General features: G+C 40.6%; 2 protein-coding genes across 2 annotated transcripts in view; one reads left to right on the top strand and one right to left on the bottom strand.

Annotated features, from left to right (window-relative positions):
- Positions 1 to 1,200: 1,200 nt before the first annotated feature.
- Positions 1,201 to 5,894, top strand: BHLHE22 (basic helix-loop-helix family member e22). Its single transcript, XM_030795360.1, has one exon. The coding sequence runs from the start codon at positions 1,621 to 1,623 to the stop codon at positions 2,776 to 2,778; it is 1,158 nt and encodes a 385-aa protein (XP_030651220.1). The 5' UTR covers positions 1,201 to 1,620; the 3' UTR covers positions 2,779 to 5,894.
- A 5,784-nt stretch (positions 5,895 to 11,678) lies between these two features.
- LOC100586163 (cytochrome P450 7B1) overlaps positions 11,679 to 19,422 on the bottom strand; it is a 205,978-nt gene continuing 198,234 nt past the window's right edge. Inside the window, exon 6 of the mRNA XM_003268352.3 lies at positions 11,679 to 17,750. Coding sequence (XP_003268400.1) covers positions 17,463 to 17,750 — 288 coding nt within the window. The 3' untranslated portion in view covers positions 11,679 to 17,462. The remainder of the gene's footprint in view (positions 17,751 to 19,422) is intronic.

Raw genomic sequence — 19,422 nt, 5'->3', positions numbered from 1 at the left:
GAGTTATCGCAAGGTGTTGGGAAATATTGTTTTTACTTATGTCATAAGGATGAAAACCAGCTGCTAAATACCATGTGTACCCAGAGACCGAACTCAGGAGTGAGAGGACCGCGTGTACCAGTGCCCATCCGGAGAGGAGCACTTGTTTTTACATTCTCCCTTCCCGAACCCTCCAAGAACAACCGAGGCTGATCCAGATGTCCTTAAATGGCTTCCGGGTAAATAAATATGCATAAATGCCTCACTTGGTGTGGGAGCGGATTTGACTCCTGGTGAACTTGACCCTTGAAGCAATCAGATTTTCATCTTAAGGAAAGTTTGAGAAACCAGTTTGTTTTTGTTTGTTTCTTTTTTTTTTCCTGTTTAGGAAATTGTGTACTTCACAATTACCATCACTGTAACAATAATTTGGAGACCACTGCAAAATCACTCCCACCCCACCATAAAAAAAATGGGCTGCATGATCACTTGCTCTTCATTTTGCTTTTTTCCCAATCTGGGTAGGAAATGGGCAGTGGGGTGTGTGGAAACGAGGCAGAGTGTTCGGGGGGACGACTGCTTTGCTCTCTGACTAGCTGAAAATCTAGAGTGAATTTTGGGCAAGCCAGCTGGGACACCACCTTCTCTCGGAAAGTCCCATCCCCAAATCCAGACCAGTCATCCTACGAACAGGGGTGGAGTATAATTCTCGCCCGGAAGGGTAATTTAGCACAAGCTGAGACAGCAGTGGCGAGGGAAGGGCAGTGGGGGGTGGGGTGCGGTGGGTGGGGGCGTCTGCTTTCCACAGGACTCCCAGGCTTCGCCGCCGATCTACAATTTGCTGAAGGAGCAAAGAACATCCTCGGCTCTAAGTAGGGCTTTTAGTGTGCTCATTGATGAGTGAAAGTCGCCACACATGTCAAGCTAAAGGCAGTTGTTGGGTTACTAACAGGACCCAGCGCCTTGCAAACATATGCGCTAAGCTGTGTATACAGATGGCAGGCAGAATAATGGAGCAGGCGCCTTTTATAAAGCTCTAGCTGCTGCCTGTCTTCAGACCTGGGAAATGAAACTATTCAGACTCGCGGCCAGATAGCGCCTGCGATTGTTTGTTACCGTTTTAATCCTATTAATTAAAACGTTAACCTGATTGGGTAGAAAGCGCTGTCCCAACAGGCGAGTCTTCTTCATAATAACCTACTCAGAGATAATGATGTAAAAGACTCCCCCGTCTGTGGCGGCGGCTGGTTGATGGGTCCGGAAATCTCTTGAAGGTGAATCCAAGCAAGATAAACGGTGCGGAGAGGAGGCGCGGGGCTGGGCTCAGAGCGGCGGCGGCGGCGGCTCCACTCCCTCCGCGCCCACCCTCCCACCATGCGGGGCCGCGGCCCATGGTGAGCCCCAGCAGCCAGCACCATCGGCTGGAGACGAAGAAGAAGAAGAAGAGGAGGCGGCGAGCGCGGGGGAAGGCGAAAAAGAAAAAGAAAGAAGGGGAGAGGGCTGCCGGCAGCACCAGGACCGACGCGCGCACCAGCTCCGGAGCCCAGCTCGCGCGCGTCTGTGGGGCCGCCTGACTCCGGGGCCGAGGCGGCGGCGGCGGCAGCGGGCGCGGCGGCCCGGGCTGCGCGCCGGCGCGGGACCATGGAGCGCGGGATGCACCTCGGTGCAGCGGCCGCCGGCGAGGACGACCTGTTCCTGCACAAGAGCCTGAGCGCCTCCACCGCCAAGCGCTTGGAAGCGGCTTTCCGCTCCACGCCCCCGGGCATGGACCTGTCCCTGGCGCCGCCGCCTCGGGAACGCCCGGCGTCCTCCTCCTCGTCGCCCCTGGGCTGCTTCGAGCCGGCTGACCCGGAGGGGGCAGGGCTGCTGTTGCCGCCGCCTGGAGGAGGCGGTGGCGGCGGCGGCGGCGGCGCGGGAAGTGGCGGCGGCGGTGGCGGCGGGGTGGGTGTCCCCGGGTTGCTAGTAGGTTCAGCCGGCGTTGGGGGCGACCCTAGCCTGAGCAGCCTGCCGGCCGGGGCCGCCCTTTGCCTCAAATACGGCGAAAGCGCGAGCCGGGGCTCGGTGGCCGAGAGCAGCGGCGGCGAGCAGAGCCCCGACGACGACAGCGACGGTCGCTGCGAGCTGGTGCTGCGGGCCGGAGTAGCCGACCCGCGGGCCTCCCCGGGAGCGGGAGGTGGTGGCGCGAAGGCAGCCGAGGGCTGCTCCAATGCCCACCTCCACGGCGGCGCCAGCGTCCCCCCGGGGGGCCTGGGCGGCGGCGGCGGCAGCGGCGGGGGTAGCAGCAGCGGTAGCAGTGGCGGCACCGGCGGTGGTGGTGGCGGCAGCGGCGGCAGCAGCAGCAGCAGCAGCAGCAGCAAGAAATCCAAAGAGCAAAAGGCGCTGCGGCTTAACATCAATGCCCGAGAGCGCCGGCGGATGCACGACCTGAACGACGCGCTGGACGAGCTGCGCGCGGTGATCCCCTATGCGCACAGCCCCTCGGTGCGAAAGCTCTCCAAGATCGCCACGCTGCTGCTCGCCAAGAACTACATCCTCATGCAGGCGCAGGCCCTGGAGGAGATGCGGCGCCTAGTCGCCTACCTCAACCAGGGCCAGGCCATCTCGGCTGCCTCCCTGCCCAGCTCGGCGGCTGCAGCGGCAGCAGCTGCTGCCCTGCACCCGGCGCTCGGCGCCTACGAGCAGGCAGCCGGCTACCCGTTCAGCGCCGGACTGCCCCCGGCTGCCTCCTGCCCGGAGAAGTGCGCCCTGTTTAACAGCGTCTCCTCCAGCCTCTGCAAACAGTGCACGGAGAAGCCTTAAACACACCCCCGAAAAACACAAGACCGACTCAAAATCTAGAGGAAAGCGAAAAGCTGCTCCCCACCCCTTTATTTTGGTCCTCTCGTAGTTGTGAAACACTTGCAGAGCAAACAAAGCAGAGGCAAGAACTGAGAAGTATCAGAGACAAACGGGACTTTTAGCCTTGACATCCCCAGAATCTCGGTCTTTGGGGTGGGGAGGGAGGGAGGAGGGAGGTGGAGTTGGGATGGAGTATGGATGTCTTTTTTTTCTCAGAAAAGTGGCAACTTTGGTGGCAGCCTAGACCGCGAGGAAGTGGAATCTTCCTTAAAGGTGAAAAATAAGTTGAGAAGTAGTGCTTGGTTATTAAGACTGGAGAGTGTTTGAATGGCAAAATACTAATCCTACTAATAATTGTGGATTTGGCTAGTGCTGAGGGGGAGAGGAGGAGTTAGGGGTTGGGTAGCATGAGAGATGGAATATTCATTCAGACAAATCAGAAAGGGCACTTGAAAATAAATTTTGATTCTGAGCCAGGAGAAAAACTTGAAATGTTGACTTAAGTGAGGGGGAAATAAAACCCAGAGAGAGAGAGAGAGAGCGAGAGAGAGAGACATGTTGCTATGAAAGACTTGTATTTTTTATTGTCTCTGAACTTTAATCCTGTGAAAATGCTCAAAGTTGTGGCGAGAGTGATATGAAAAAACTGACTGTGGCTGAAAGAATTGCATTTAAAAATATTTATGTGCACCTTGTTACTTTCTACTCTGCAATGATGTATTAACAATTCATGGTATTTATTTGTTATTCTTCAATGACCCTTCCACATCAACAGTATTTATCATGTGTTAAGGTCATGGGTCTCATGTGCAGATTTTTTTAATGCCTCTAAAATTGTTTTATAGATTACTTATACTGTGTGCCAAGTGTTTAAAGGTTTATTTGCCAACAAGTATGAAGAGAAATATTGATGTATCTAAGCTGCTTAGGTTTATGAAAGGTCACCTGGATATTTTCAGTTGCATCATCCCTGTATTTAAATTGAGCTTTAATAAATTGCTTCAGTCCAAAAATTACAGGAAAGGTGTATTCTTAATTGATGAATGAATTGATCTCTTTTTTGAAAGGGGACTCCTTTACATTCCAAAAGGGAAAAACATCACAGCAATAGATCCTATACGTAAGAACATGCTAAGCAAATATTTTTCCAGGCTGTGCTGTGCATTTTTAAAAGGTCTAATTTAATTGCTTTTAATATATATGTACATATATAAGTTATTTTAACTGTGGAGAATTATTTAAAAGACTGGTTTGATTTGCCTATGGTGTGAAATCCTTTGTTATTTTTCTAAAAAAAAAATTTAAAAAGAAATAAAACTAAGGAAGAACAAGAAGCTATTTACCCAAAGTGAGCTTTCAGTTTTAGTTTTGCATGGCTGTTTGACTGCCTTTCCGCCCTATGAAAATCAAGAAAATCTTTTTTAAAAATGGAGTCCTGCTATTTTCCACTCCTTGCAGATAATACAAATTCAGTTTGTCAGGTTGGATGGTGAGTTGGGAGCTGTGATGGATCTGTTGGCGGGTTTTGGATGTGTAAAGAATGATATATGTATTAAATAGGTCAATCAGACTATGACAGCTATGTATGACCATTTGTATGTGTATCTATGTCAGAAAGAATCTTTATTAAAATATTTTGATCAAACATTTTATTATGCTGTGCTTTGTGGAAGAAGCAATCACCTCTCTTCTGTGTTACTCTTTGCTTGAAAGGTAACAAAAAAGAAAGGAGTTTCAGAGAAGGTGGAACTAAAGTTTTTGCAGGGATGCACAATTAGAAGTAGCCCTAATTTACTTGTTTACTTGTTGTAAGGAGGAGAGATGAATGGGGTCAGTGGTGAAACCGAGAAGAGATTCCAAGTTTCTGGCTACTGGCATGAACTTTGAAGGCCGCATTCTCCCTGGAAATCTTTTTCCACTTGTATGGCATTGCTAACCATGCCAGGGCCCGTCAAAGAGGGTAAAGTCAAGAGTTTGTCATCAAAATTTCTACCTCCAAATGCCTGAAGGGCAAGGAAAAAAATGGACTTGGATTCTCTGAGTGCTGATTTCATTGTGGCTTTCTACTTTTTTGTGATAAAAAGAATTAACTGGGTTGAATCATATAAGCATACACAATGCCCATAGAGATGATCAGAACTTAATAGTCTTGCTTGATGATGAGATTTTTAGGTTCCATGTTTGGATTGATTTAGACTTTGATTCTGTTAAAGAATGACTGTTGAGACTTGTATTTTGACCTTTATATTGCCCTCAAATATAGAAGGCGTGATTTTTTACTGTGACGCAGGTTGCAGAGATAGTAGTGGTGGTGGTGCAGAAGTTAGATGTTTCCTCTGTACCCAGTATGCTAAATGCATTTTTGTCTATACAGCCTCTGCTCATAAAGATATCCCTAAATGCCATCTAACTTAGTGGGGGGTGAGGAAGGATATTTTCTGCTCCACTTGCCATCAAAAAAGATTAATCAGAACTTGTAACTTTTCAGAAAACATAACAGCAAAGGGCCTTGAAGCTGGAGCCCTCCCAGGCTGGGAGTGAGGGCAGAAGGAGGGAGGAGACCAGGGCAGCCCCCAGGCAGGAGCCGACCCGTCTCTCAGCATTTACCAGACAAAGCCTGGGTGCGTCTAATTATGATTATTAAAACAATTTCCATGACGATGTCTAATATTATGTTAATTTGAAAACAACTGTGTATGAAAACTGTCGACTATAATACCTAAATTCATTTAATGAAACACATCGTTAAGGCAATTAAACCTCCTGGATGTGATTAAGAAACATAATTACGACACTGTTCTGCACCATAATTGGGTGTCTTTAATCAAGGGGTAAAGTGATCAGCAACACAGCCATTAGTTTGTATTGTTCTGGCCCTGCTGTCCATCATTCTGATTAGGAATTAACCACAGCCACCACCAGTCAGATTTTTTTTTTTCCTTTTGCATATTAACATTGTAGGGGACACATTTGCTGCAAGATTTACTGCTTAATATTTCTCATTATTAGAAGGCCTTCTTGAAATACTTCCTCTGCAACGTTTGTACTGTTCAACTATTATTAAAAATTGTACAAAATAACGCATCTTGAACTTTAGGGAAAAAATAAAGAAATGAGAATCCTCCTCTCTTTAATCACTCAGCTTTCAATCTTAGTCCTGAAGGAGACTTGAAATGGATGGGGGTGGGGATAGGAAGATATTGAGAATAAATTCAAATGTCATATGAATAGGCATAATTATTTAATGTATTAGTTTATTAACATTTATTTTCATTTTGATGATTTTAGACAAATCAACCCTCTTTCCAAACCTAGGAATTGGCCAGCCTGTGGTTTTAGCAATTAACATGGGACGTCTGGAAGAAACAGGAGAGGAGTTTTGTGTGGTTTACTTGCGTGATCCTCCCTGCCCTAACTCCAACCTTTCTAAACGGTTTTCAGCAGCAGCTTTAAGAAAAGGAAGCCAGTGATTGGAAGGACAACTCTTTCCACTCCTGATAAAGCCCTAGAGCTACTTTCTTTCTGGGGTTTGAGCCCTGAGTTTTGGCCTAGTCTGAAGAGTTAGCTCACACACCATTGACCCCAGCTGTCTGTCCAGCATGGAGCGCATAGTTCGGAAATGGGGGACTGAGCACCAGGGGAATCAGTGTGGTCTTGCAAAAGTCTCCTTGGGTCAGAGCAGACAGCCTGGTTCCTAAGACTGCAGCATGTGCCAGAATGCAAGGGTATCTTGGCCACCCCTGAGCTTGCTCTGGCATCCACCACCCCTTGGGGTGCTTCTCTCAGGCACACCCATCCCGCCAGTCCGATCTCTCTGCTGGTGTTCCTTACAGAGCTGAGAGTGGACAGATGAGGCCAAGCAAAAACTGAGTCCCACTGGCTTTTTATTCTCACTTAGGATCCCATCGCCAGCTTCACACTGGGCACCAACAGAAGGGTTAGCTTTGCATCTAAGACTGCAGGACCAGCAAATCATCATCTTCGATAGAGCTCTCTAGTTACCCCTGCTTCTCCCTCCCTGTGGTACGTATTTGTGTGTGTGTCTGTGTGTGTGTGTGTGTGTGCGTGTGCGCGCGCGCGAACTCGCACGCGGTCTGCAATGCCCTCACCAGTCCCCGCAGCTGGGCAACCCCTCCAAGACCCTGTGTTACGCTTAAATTCCTCTCCCTCCTATCGCACCCACCATCCATCCTTACAGCAGCGAGGCCGAGACTCACAGAATTCCCTTCTCCACCAACTCGCACTCTTGGTCTAGCACGCGGAAACCGAACATTTCTACGCGGCCCCGACCTTGCGATTGCTCCAGCATGAGTGGCATTGACTTTTCCAATGTAATGATTTATGAAAGATATAATCATGTGTTAAATTGAATCCTCCGTTTAACTGTTAATGGTGTGCTCTGGGCACATTTACGTATTAGATGCTATGGTAACTAATTACCACTAGTAAAAAAGGATAATACACTTCCCAGACTTTGAAAAATAATCATGAGTTCACTTCCCGGCTCGCAGCACATCGTGGCGGCCCTGCGGGGAGGAGCGAGGAAAGGAGTGGAAACCCGAAAGTGTGCTCATGGAATGCAGGAGCTAATGAATCCTGGTCAGATGAGACTACTTAGTCAAACCTTTAATGAAAATGTGATTCAGATGGAAAGGAGGAGGGGGAGGGAACAACTACACAAAGGTGCCTTTAAACAAAATTAAATTGCAAAACCTGAACATCAGAAACATGAATAGGTTTTCTTTCAACTAAAATGCAGGTAAGACTAAATTATCCACGTGCCAAGCAACTTTACATCAATTAACATTTTTTTGTTGTGTGGGCAAAGTAAATGAGCCCGGCTCCTGCGCTCTCTGCATTGGCATGTACAACTTGAAAGTCTCTGGATTTGCCAAGCCAATGAGCTGCAGGTTTATTTAAATTCGGCCTTTTAAATCAAACTTTAGACACAGTAGATGGAAGGAGGGAAAGAGAAGGGAAAACAAGGAGCCAGTAACTTCAGTTTAACAGTAGAAACAACTCTTAGGGTGAGAGTCTTTTCTGCCCGGCAAATCTCCGGCTCTTCTGATCGACTGGTGTTTAGAACCAAGATTCCAGTAAACAGGGCTGGGCGGGATAACGCGGAGTGTGTTTGTGCTGGGACCTGGCAGGACTGGAGGAGGAAAGGAGCCGCCTTCCAGCAGGTCCAGCAGCCCTAGGTTGCAAACGCACCAAATGACGTCCACGCAGCACTCGCGCCCACCGCGCTGTTTTTGCTTGCGCAGTGCTCCCGAAAGGATTCGGGATCCGTACCCGGAGGGATTCGGGATCCGTATCCGAAAAGCACCCCTTCTGTGAGGACTTCCCCTGGACCGACGTTTCCAGCCACCCCTGCGGGCGCAATTGTCCTTCAACCGCAAAGTTCCTTGGGACAAAAAGAGAACTTCAGGGGCTCTGCCTCAAACTGTCCTTCGAGGGTGGCTCGAGGATCGGGTTGTCCCCTGTATGGCAGCAGGCATGTGGGTTCACACGTAGCTGCCAGGCTTGTAAGAGACACCCCGCAGCCGCACCAAACCCGAGGCATCCGCGAAAGCGCCCCGGTTTTAAACCCCAAAGAGCTCCTCGCTTCCTCACGCGGCAGGGAAACTGCTCGCTTTCCCTGAAGGTTAGATTTGGGTTAAATTCTACCAATTTTTCTAAATTACTCGTCTTAACAAATCCAGGAGACTGTTTCTTAACTATTGCAAAATTATCAAGTATACTAGAATGTGTGTGTGAATTTTCCTTCTTTCTCTTCTCCACTTTTCTCTAATTTAGGCAGTACAGAAGTACAGATTAGAGAGCTCTGAAAGAGAAATGAATGGGTTGGGAAGGTTAGACTGCAGAGGAAAAGAGGATTTGGCAGTTATCAATCCTCACCATCCCCAACCCCACTCCATATATGATGGACAAGGCTCACAAGTCACCACCATGCTTGGATGGGGAGCCCGCTTTAATTATGCACAATGTGTTATTCTCCTTTTCAGCTTGGGAAAGAGTTAATTCTTTCCCAAAGACCATAGTTGCCCTTGTCTCCTCAACCTGATTCAGAGATGCAATAAAATATGAAGCAAATTTATGGTCTGTTTCAAGCATTTTATTGCTGTATTTTTAAATTCATATATGCACATATAAGAACTATGATCTGTGAATAATTTGAAATGCTATAGAAGAATGATACATTTTAGATAAAACATAACCATATCTTTATATAATTGAGATTAAAATAAAAAAGAAAAATAGATTTCCAATGTGGACCAAACTGAAAAACTAATGACAGCCATAAACTGCTAACCAACCATAAATTAACATCTTCATCAAATGCTAAAATGGTATCAGTGGTTATATAAAGCAATTACTATTTCTCCTTGTAAGTTTTAGAATAAAGTTCAGAGATAGTTAAAGGATCCATTATTTACAAATGTTTCTCAATCTTAAAGATTTCATTTTTTTAAATAGGAGGATGGTTGCATCTCAAATCTCCTGTTAATAGAGGTGTTTAGGGATGAGAATTTAAATTTAAACATAAAAATGTTTCATGGCCTAACCTCATTTTATACATTTATCCTGCTCTGGCAATTACTGAAGAACTTGGTGTAAGGATTTCTCTGTTACATATCCTTATCCACTTTTTGAAAAGAGATAAACAATCTCTGAGTATGAGACTCAGTTTTTGTACCTAACTAGTCAAAATAATAAATCATGCATTGTCTAATCAAGTAAGTACAGCTACATTTGCCATGTGCAGTCTATTTCTGCAGTAGTACTATGGTCAAAATTCAGATGCCAGGCTGATTAAGTCGCTGCTCCCCATCTAAGATTTTGATGAAAGGAAATGATTTTCCTAAGCAGGCCTCCATAGAAATGTGAAGAGTTGGGAAAGAAGAAAGGATATCTATCTATTAAATGCCTGATGTATCGGGAAGCAGGGTCAGTTAATACCTGCGTCTCAATAACTTACTTTAATTTCCTTTAGAGAAGCATCAGGCATACATCTCTTTAAAGTGTAGATTTCTTAAGAGAGTGAACTTAAGTAAAATCTGTAATTATTCAACAAAGTAAGCTCCTTTAAAAGTTTACAAAATTATGGTTTATGAAAGCAAAACAATTATTTGGCCTATGGAAGATGTGGGTAGCTCACACACTCAAACTATCCCTGCTCCCCTGTTGGATTTACAGCATATTGTCCCGTGGAGTAGTTGATGTGGATGATTATCCTCAAAGATCAAGAATTAACTAAGATCTTGAACTGGTTAAGTTCTAGGACCCCTCCTTAATTCAATTTTCTGCAAGCATTGTTTAGTCCAAGTACCTCTTTCTTGAAAAATAAAAACTGTTTGTAACTTTTCTTTAAGTCTAAACTTAGTTCAAAATAAAAAGTTTTTTTAAAATGTGTAATTGCTCAGTATGAAGGAAGTACTACCACATGTATAGTTTTCACTTATAAAACATTCAGTGATTACAAATACTTTTAACGGTATTCCATTTGATGTAGAAAACAAATACATTTATAAAACTTTAAATAAACTCATTAGTCCTTAGAATTATGGAATTGAAGTAATTTCATTCAAACCTTAATTTTAATATAAAAAAAGCATTTATTAAAAAGTTAGGTATCTATCAGGCAATAATGACACAGATTTTTTGTTAACTATGATGGCTAGTTCTTAGAAATAAAAGTTATGTGTAGTAAATATTCTCTTGCACACAAATAAGAATCTCCAACTAATATGTTTCATATTTAGAAATGTTTAAATTTGCCTTAATGATGAATCATTAGATAGTAATACCTTTACCTGTTATTTCCATTCCTCTAGTTTCTCCAGCACAGTTTGCTGTAAGGGAAGTAAAATACTTCATGATTATATCTCTGAACATTTACTTTTTGTGTAGTCTGTGATACATCATGTCTCTCCTTATAAAAGTAATTAACAGTAAATATTAAAAATAAACAATTAACAGTAAACAGTATCAAGCACTTTTCAAAACACACAGCACAGCCATTGGGCATTTTTTTATCCTGAAAAGAAAATATACATTATTATTCACATGATCATTGCTAATTCTGGAAGGTTCTGCAAACCTAGAATAAAGTTGAAAGCAAAAGATAATTATTTCACAGGTTACCTATTTAGTGACATAATTTATCCCAGTTGGTAAATAAACAATACTGAGCTGACTAGTTCAAATGAACAGGAACACCTTCTAGCTGACTTCTCACAGTCTCAGGCCAGTTCCTGTAAAATGTTAGTGACTCACACCAATGTCTCTGAGAAAAGCCCAGTGTCCCAGTAAAATGCTGTACATAGGGTTACTAAAAACCCACATTTCATTTTCATCACCAGCATTCTGTAGTATATGCTTTATTTACAATTTATTTTAGTTTTATGAACAAATAGAATACTGTCCAAATATTACCCAGCTTTATTCATTATCTGTGGTAAAGAGAAGAGATCTGCTGAAGACAAAGATTACATCTACTGAAAACTCTCTCCCATTTATTGTACTTATACTTCTGTCCACACTAATAGTGATTATTAAGAATTGTAACCTAGCAAGGTCAGCCTGCCTAGAATAAACATTTTAAAACTTAGTGACATTTTTTTGAGTTTGTTATTTTACAAATAAATAATAAGTTAAAATATATTGAAACATACTCTGAAATAGTTAATATACTTTCAGGAGAGCATCAGATGATAAGAATATATGTGTACGGGGGCAGGAAATGGAGATGAGCAGATATTCAGAGAGCAAAATTATTTTCCAAATAATTTTCTTTTGTAATCAAATCTTCTGTTACCCAACATGTTCCTAGTAGGACAATAAAGAGACATAATCAGTCATCTGTGCTTTAAAAGTTAATTTATTAAATTTTTGTTGTACATAAAAGAAAATGAAGTATTAGACTTGCAGAGTACTTGCATTTCTTATCTGACATCTTTTAAGACAATTTGATTCATTGTAAATCCACATATATGTCATTTTAAAATCAAAGATAGTATTAAACAAATAATTTCAGAAAATTGTTTTAATAATATACAGCACTCCTCTTTCTAAAAATATTTTAAAACATAAGCATTGACAAATTATAACCTATTTTAAATTGTCTAGAGTTTTTCATGTATTAAATTTATTTTACTCTAGCAAGTAGTATAAAAAAAAGTTTAAGCCAAAAAGTTCAAACATCAATGATCACTGATTTAGATAAACAAATGAAGTAGAGTAATGATTACTTTAGATAAATACAAAGAGTTTTATGTGATCATTCATTATAATTTAAAATAGTGCTACAGAGAATGTCATCTTGGCTTGCTAACTTTTTCTTAATTCAGTATGTTAATATGAGTATCTAATTATGCAATGCAAGTAAATAATAGTTTGCAAGATTGGCAAATTTAATAGGTTAAAAAGTGCACATTCTAAGGGCATGTAATTCTTGTTCACATAATTATTGCCATTCTTTTATACTAGGATCAAAACCTAGATAAATTTTGTGCTTTGGTCTTTGAACAGTTTTAAACTTCTACTGTTAAGCTAGAAGTCGCTTGCAGAAAATGTTACCCAAATTATTTTTTATGATAAAATAAGCATTAAAAATGTAGATTTTCAGTATGGAAGCTCCTTTGCCTTAGACTTGTGACCCAAAACTTAATTATAAAATGGAGATGAAATAAGGAAGTATGGCAGGAAAGCCAAAACAAGGCAGATAAGTTTTCTTCTAGGTTGCTTATAAGCATGTCTGATTTAGTGATAGGTAGCTTTTTCTTAACCACTTCAGGGCTTTAGTTTCTGCTAACTGAGCATTTCATTACTGTTGGTCATTGATATAAAACAATATCTTGGGTATTAATTATTTATTTCTTTTAATTCAAAACTTAGGTGAAGCTATAAAAATGAAAAGATGGGGGCGGGCGCGGTGGCTCATGTCTGTAATCCCAGCACTTCGGGAGTCCAAGGCGGGTGGATCACCTGAGGTCTGGAGTTTGAGACCAGCCTGATCAATATGGTGAAACCTCGTCTCTACTAAAAATACAAAAATTGGCCAGGCATAGTGGTGGGTGCCTGTAGTCCCAGCTACTCGGAGGGCTGAGACAAGGGAATTGCCTGAACCCAGGAGGTGGAGGTTGCAGTGAGCTGAGATCATGCCACTGGACTCCAGCCTGGGCGACAGAGCAAGAGTCCATCTAAAAAAAAAAAAAAAAAAAAAAGATGGGATTTTACAATATAATACAGTTTTAAAAAATTCTAAGCCTCAATGACTATATTTGGTTTTAATTACTGTATCATATTATGAAAATACCTGTTGTATATATTTTTATTGTGTATAATTATACATAGTGATTTCTCATTACAGACCATTACTTTGGAATGACTGAGGGAAGTCTAGTAAGAACTAGTGATAAATCAGAATTTTAAAATAGTTTTAAAGAGATGAATTTATCACTTACAACTGCATTTATAATAAATTAGTTGCCTACGTATTGTTTTCCCTAACAAATAGTATGTTCTTGAAGGGGAAGGGCAATCCAGTGTCTAGCATCAATCATATCTAGAACAGAGAAAATGCTCAATAAATGTTTGGTTGAATAAATGAATAATGAATTAACAAATGACTATAAAAAATGATTCCCTTTAACAATACATAAGAGCAATTTTTTAAAGGCACAACATTGTTTAAGTATCTTCATTAAACTTTGCATTGGTATATTGCATTATACCATAAATCCATACATGTTACTGTGCTTAATCATTATAATGAACCCTGATGTCAAAGGACCTTATTATTTTTATTTTTCAGATGAGGACACTGAAGCTCTGAGAGGGAAATTGTTTAATAATAAGCCAGTTATGTCATAGACAGGATCTGCATCTTTTAACTGATTTCTCCAGGACATTTTTTTCTATTTGTAAACACTATTTAGTTACTGGATTTAAGACTGTCACAAGACTCAACGTTTTGTTTTGGTTCTACTATTCATTCCTTTTATGTAATCTTTTCTCAACCATTTCATTTATTCTTACTTTCCATTTCTAAATTCCTGTACACATTTCCAATTATAAAATAAGCAGAAATTGGAATGGAATAATTTCCTGTGTTTTCTGGGCCTTAACATCACAAAAGTGTACCACTAAGTTGAATTTAAAAATATGGAACTTCCACTTTAGGCAACATGGCGAACTAGACGTCCAAGTACGAAAAGGACAGAGTATGCTTCGTGGTGGACTAAAGCCTAGGGCCCAGGGTGTGTGTGTGTGTGTGTGTGTGTGTGTGTGTGTGTGTGTGTGTAATCCAAGGCCTTTGCATAAAGCCAAGAACTTGCAGAGACAACATACTCAGTAGGTGAACTAGAAAGAAACTGTGCTCCACAGAGCAAAACTGTCAGTATATTTGCCCGTCTCAGTCTTAGCTCTGGGTAAAAATAAACAAACAAATGAACCCGCAAATGTGTCCCCTGTCTGTTCCTAATAATATGGTTGCATTCTACCTGATTTAGGGCTAGAAACCACAATACCTATGTAGCCTTCCCTCCCCACTCCCAGATAATCAAGCTGAAATTTTAAGGTGATCTGAGTTTGGTAGTAGTATCAGCAGTCTGACAAATGCAAATACAAATTCTGTCTTGAGGAATGAACTTTAAATCTAGGTCTAAATATTTTTCAGAGATAAAAATCCAAGGAACATGGGCTCAGTAAACAAGCCATTCCTGGTAAGAGTGACAGAAAAACACGTAAACTACAGAATTAGAGCCACAAAACACCAATGATTTGGAAATATCAGATACAGAATCTAAAATGTTTGCTTCATACAGTTGAAGAAATGAAAAAGGATGTTGAGTTTATAACAAAGGTACAAGATATTATAAAAAATAACCAGCATATATGAAGAACAAAAGGGAATTGTAAAACTGAAAAATGTAATCATTGAACTTAGCAAACTCAGTGGAATGGAAGACCTGAGGGTTGACAAGCTGGAGACTGACACTCTGACTCAAAATCACCCTTGGAGACCCTACAGAATGGAGAGGATTGGATGGATCTGAGGATGGGACATAACAAATTTAGAACATCTCAGGGAGAATTAAAGTTATCATGGACTAAATGTGTGTGTGTTGGGGGGGTGGGTGGCTTGGAGACAAGGCTTTTAGCAGCTCAGGGCTGAGATGGTTAGGCACAGTAGTGTGAGGATAGGTGATGGAAAAGCTTTTAAGTTCTGCTTTGGCCTCTGTCCCACAATAACTGTCCCACTGACCGTGTCCATCACTGGGTAACTAGATCATTAAAACATAATGTGTGCACATTATGGAATGCTGTGCAGCAGTTAGAAGCAATAAATTAAATATAGTTGTATACTATGTATATACTACAGAAATATGAATATATCTTTAAAATCACAGAGCTTCATAAGAAAATTAGGAAGAATATAACTTACAGAAAATAGGTACTCAAGATAACATATGTTACATGAAAACATACACATACCAAGACATGCATCAAACACATTAGAATATTTGCCTATGATATTAGGAAGGGGTATGAAAGTGGGTATTAGGGACAAAACAGAATAAGTAAATAAAGCCAGAGGGGCCTTGTTAGAACCAATTATAATTGTGTATCATGAACTAAAGAGTATAAGGAGAACGATCACTCAACTCGATGAACCTGAAGTTAAAACAAAAAGAAGGAAAAAACACTCAATGGATGAGTTGGAGAGATTAGATACACTGTTCAAAGAAGAAACTGGAAGAGACATCTAAAGAAATTATGTGGAGTGTAAGAGATACAAAGTGTGGTGAGAAAAGATCAAAGGATGTATGTAGAGTGAGAGGATCTAATGTAGAGTGTGAGAACAGTAATATTCACAGAGAGAATGGCTGAGAAGATTCCATACTTGATGGGAGACACCCGTGCTCAGACTCATGAAGCGGCAGGACATGCAAACATGAGAAACAGAAAGAAACTAAGAACATCAAAGACAAAGAGGACACGTTAAAGTAGTCAGAGAGAAGAGACAGACTACCTATTGAGTAATTAAACTCACTAACAGCTATCCGCCCAATAACAACAATGGATGCCTTAAGAACAGGCAATATCTTCAAAGTGCTGTGACAAAATAACTCTCAGTCTAGATTTGTGCATCCAGCAAAACTATCTTTCAAGAAGGAGAGTAAAAATAGACACCCTAAATCAAGCAAAAATAGAATTTGCACCAGCAGACCTTCACTGAAGGAACATTCAGGATATGTACTTCAGGAAGGATAAAATAAATGCTAGACTATCTTATTTACTTATTAAGAATGTAAATATTTTGTAATCTTATTTTTAAAGTCAGTTTCCTTTTCTCAAAACAGTAGCAAATTTCTGAAATATTAGAAGTTCCAATTAATGAAGCATGAATTAACTGGACTTTATTACCTGCATTGCCTGCTTATATATTGCATCATCATTTATATCAGATGCCAATCACATGGTACTCTGATATTAGAATCTTTGAATCACTGGGCTTGGTGGTACATGCCTGTAGTCCAGGTTCCCAAGGGACCAAGGCGGGAGGATCACTTGAGGTCAGGATTTGAGACCAGCCTGGGCAACACAGCCAGATACTGACTCAATTGAAAAAAAATCTTTGAATTATTGACACAATGCTGCATGTGTCATATGAAATTACACTGCATTACATGATGTTGTAATTCAAAATAGAACACATGAACTGCAAATCCAAAACGTGAGACATCAAAACCAAGTACTATATCTAGCTTCTCAGTTTATATATATGAAAGCATTTAGGAAATGGTTAATTGCAATATTTGTATAACCTGTATAGTTTATACTAAAGCCAAATGATATAATCAATGCTGTAATTATTTCAACATTTGCCCCCATAATAAACCTAATACTAATGTCTAGGGCAATTTCTGAATATATAATAGGTTCTGTGTTTTCTTATACATTAAATCTTATCAGTATCTAACTTGAACATGAAAGGTCTTATGTAACCAGAAATTTCGTTCTATTGAGCCATAGTATACAAAGTAATAAGGAACACTTATGCGTGATTAAATATTGAAGTGAAGTTGAAGCATTTAGTCTACTGCGAAACTCATTTAATGCACACATACCCTGGAAATATAGATATTATTGATATTATACTTGAAGGGAACATTTTCATCCAGTGTAACTCATGGAAATTCAATTTCCTTCTTCTGTGAGAATTTGGATTTGTTAGACTGTGTCCATTTCCAGCACAATTTTCTAGTAGCTCAAAGTGTAATTTTACATATTAGAGAATAATTTGAGTGATTTAAATTCCACAGTGCCCAATCTATTGGTGTGAAGGTACATTTATTATAACAGGTGAAAATCACAACAAGGAGAAACTAAAACAACAACAACCCTGTTTTGAGCCTACACTAAAGCTGATTTTGATGTCCATTTTCCTGCCACCATCCTGTTTTATATTATGATAGGCTTTGTGACTAAGGACAAACTGGACTGATATCAGATCAAACAGAAATTAGCACTTTTTAAACAAATAAATCAATTACATTTGCAGAAATTAAAAAGAAATAGATGAGCTTAGGATGTTTAGGGTAATTTTGATAGATTTATTTTCTTTCCTTTTAGCTTCTCTAAGATTTCACTTTGTATCTAAATAAAACATCAGAATCTGGATACTGAATACCGAACAACAAGCGGCTGTAGTTTAGTCCAATGGGCTTATCATCAATTATTTCTAAATCAAAATAAGTTAAAAGTATAACCAACAATTGCTTTATTTCCATAAGTGCAAAAAATCGGCCTGGACATTTGCTGGTTCCAGTTCCAAACGGCATTAGGTAACACTTCAGCTTTTTCCCTCTTTTGAAAAAGGTGGTTTTCTTCTTACCATCTTCTATAAAACGATCATATCTAAACTCCTGTAAGGAAGAATACAGTGTTAAAATTAACATTTTACATGAAATAGTTTGAGTTCAAGTCCACAAAGTTGCTAGCTCTCTCTGCCTGTCTTAAAAAGCTCCTTTTAATCAGGTGAACACCAGAAAAACTTGGCTGAGTGCAAATTAAGTATGAACTTTCAAAAAACTCAAATATTAATAGGAAATTACTTCTCCCATATCAAAGTGAAGTCTGAAAAGCTGTATGACTTTTTTTTCTCCACTTGTATTTTTCTCCTAAGCTGAGCTTCCCAAGTATAGTGGCAATATCGCTATTTTTGCTCCCTGAGGTGGGTCCTGAGATATGGGCACTTGATTATACCAATGTTAGGTAGAAGGCAAGGGCTCTGGTGAGACTGCCGTTGTTACCTGGGTCTAATGAATCCTAACTAGCCGCAGGAGCTGCCTAACTGTGGATTCCTAATTTGAGTTTCTCTTATCCCTTCCCCACCAGCTACTGATAGATGAGAACTAGGAGTTTAGGATCCAGTGCTGATGTTTGGATTAAACAAATATAAAATCGTAAGATTCAGATAAAGCACTAGAGAGGAACTAAGCCCCAAAATCAATCTTGTTTGTTTTTTGATGCTGTAGTTAATTTCTTCTATGAAAGGTCTATTAAAATCAGCTCTGAGTTTACTCTAGGGTGGCAGGTGTTTCTGATGTGTTTTCATAAATAAGTTATATTAGTTTGTTACAGGAAATCATGGGACTGCTTTACCTAGAGTGTTGGGCCTGCCATCTTAATTTTGCCTTGCTGCCAAAGGGTTATGGTTCAACTCTCACTTGAATTTCTTAGAGGGGACTGAGTGACCTTATTTTAGCCTATGGTGAATTAAGCCATTGATTAAATTTATGTCCGTGGCTTGCATGGAAATGACCAAGTATTTCCTATAGTTGGTGCTCATTAACATTAGACCTGCTCACACACAACTTGGATATGAACTACATGAAGTCAAATGCAAAAAAGTAGGTCAGATCCAAAGCATTTCAGGTTACGGTGAAAATCTTGCAATATGTGGATAGATTCTGAATTCATCACAAATGATTTAATTTTCTCACTCAAAGCCAGTGTTGTTAATGACAGTGAACCATTTCCTTTAAAAGTATTAGGTTTGTCCTCATTTACGTAGAATACTTATTTTGATAAGTATTTGAGCTTAGAAAAATTCTCAGCAGTTCCCATTTCCTTCCAACTTGCAAGTGGATGCAATGATAATGGCAAAATTTATCTGCATTTTTAATAGCTGCTCAATTCCTGATAGCGAATATTTGAGCCCTTCAAAACACGTATTTTACCATAGTTCTGGGTTGTATCCAAACAGTATTTAATCAATGCTGAATGAACAAGGATACCCTTTGTTGACATACAGGGTCACTGGAGATAGAGTTACTAAATGTAACACTCTTCTGGGGAAATTCTTCCATTCCTGGGGCTCAGGCCTGCTTGCCTGAGCTTAGTCCTGCTGCTTCCTCCTTCCCGCTGACCAGTCTGAGGAGACTGGCCCTCTATCCAAGAGCTTCCTGCCTAACCCAAATCAGTTTAAGTGAGCTTTGCTATGATATGATTTGTTAGGAAGCCTCTCACTGTAGCCCCTCTAGTTAAGCCAGCAAATGCAAAATGAAAACTTAGCTTGGATTATGACTTTTTAGT

The sequence above is a fragment of the Nomascus leucogenys genome, chromosome 16 (assembly GCF_006542625.1).
Source record: "Nomascus leucogenys isolate Asia chromosome 16, Asia_NLE_v1, whole genome shotgun sequence".
Taxonomy (NCBI): Eukaryota; Metazoa; Chordata; class Mammalia; order Primates; family Hylobatidae; genus Nomascus; species Nomascus leucogenys.
This window is presented reverse-complemented; position numbering and strand designations above follow the sequence as displayed.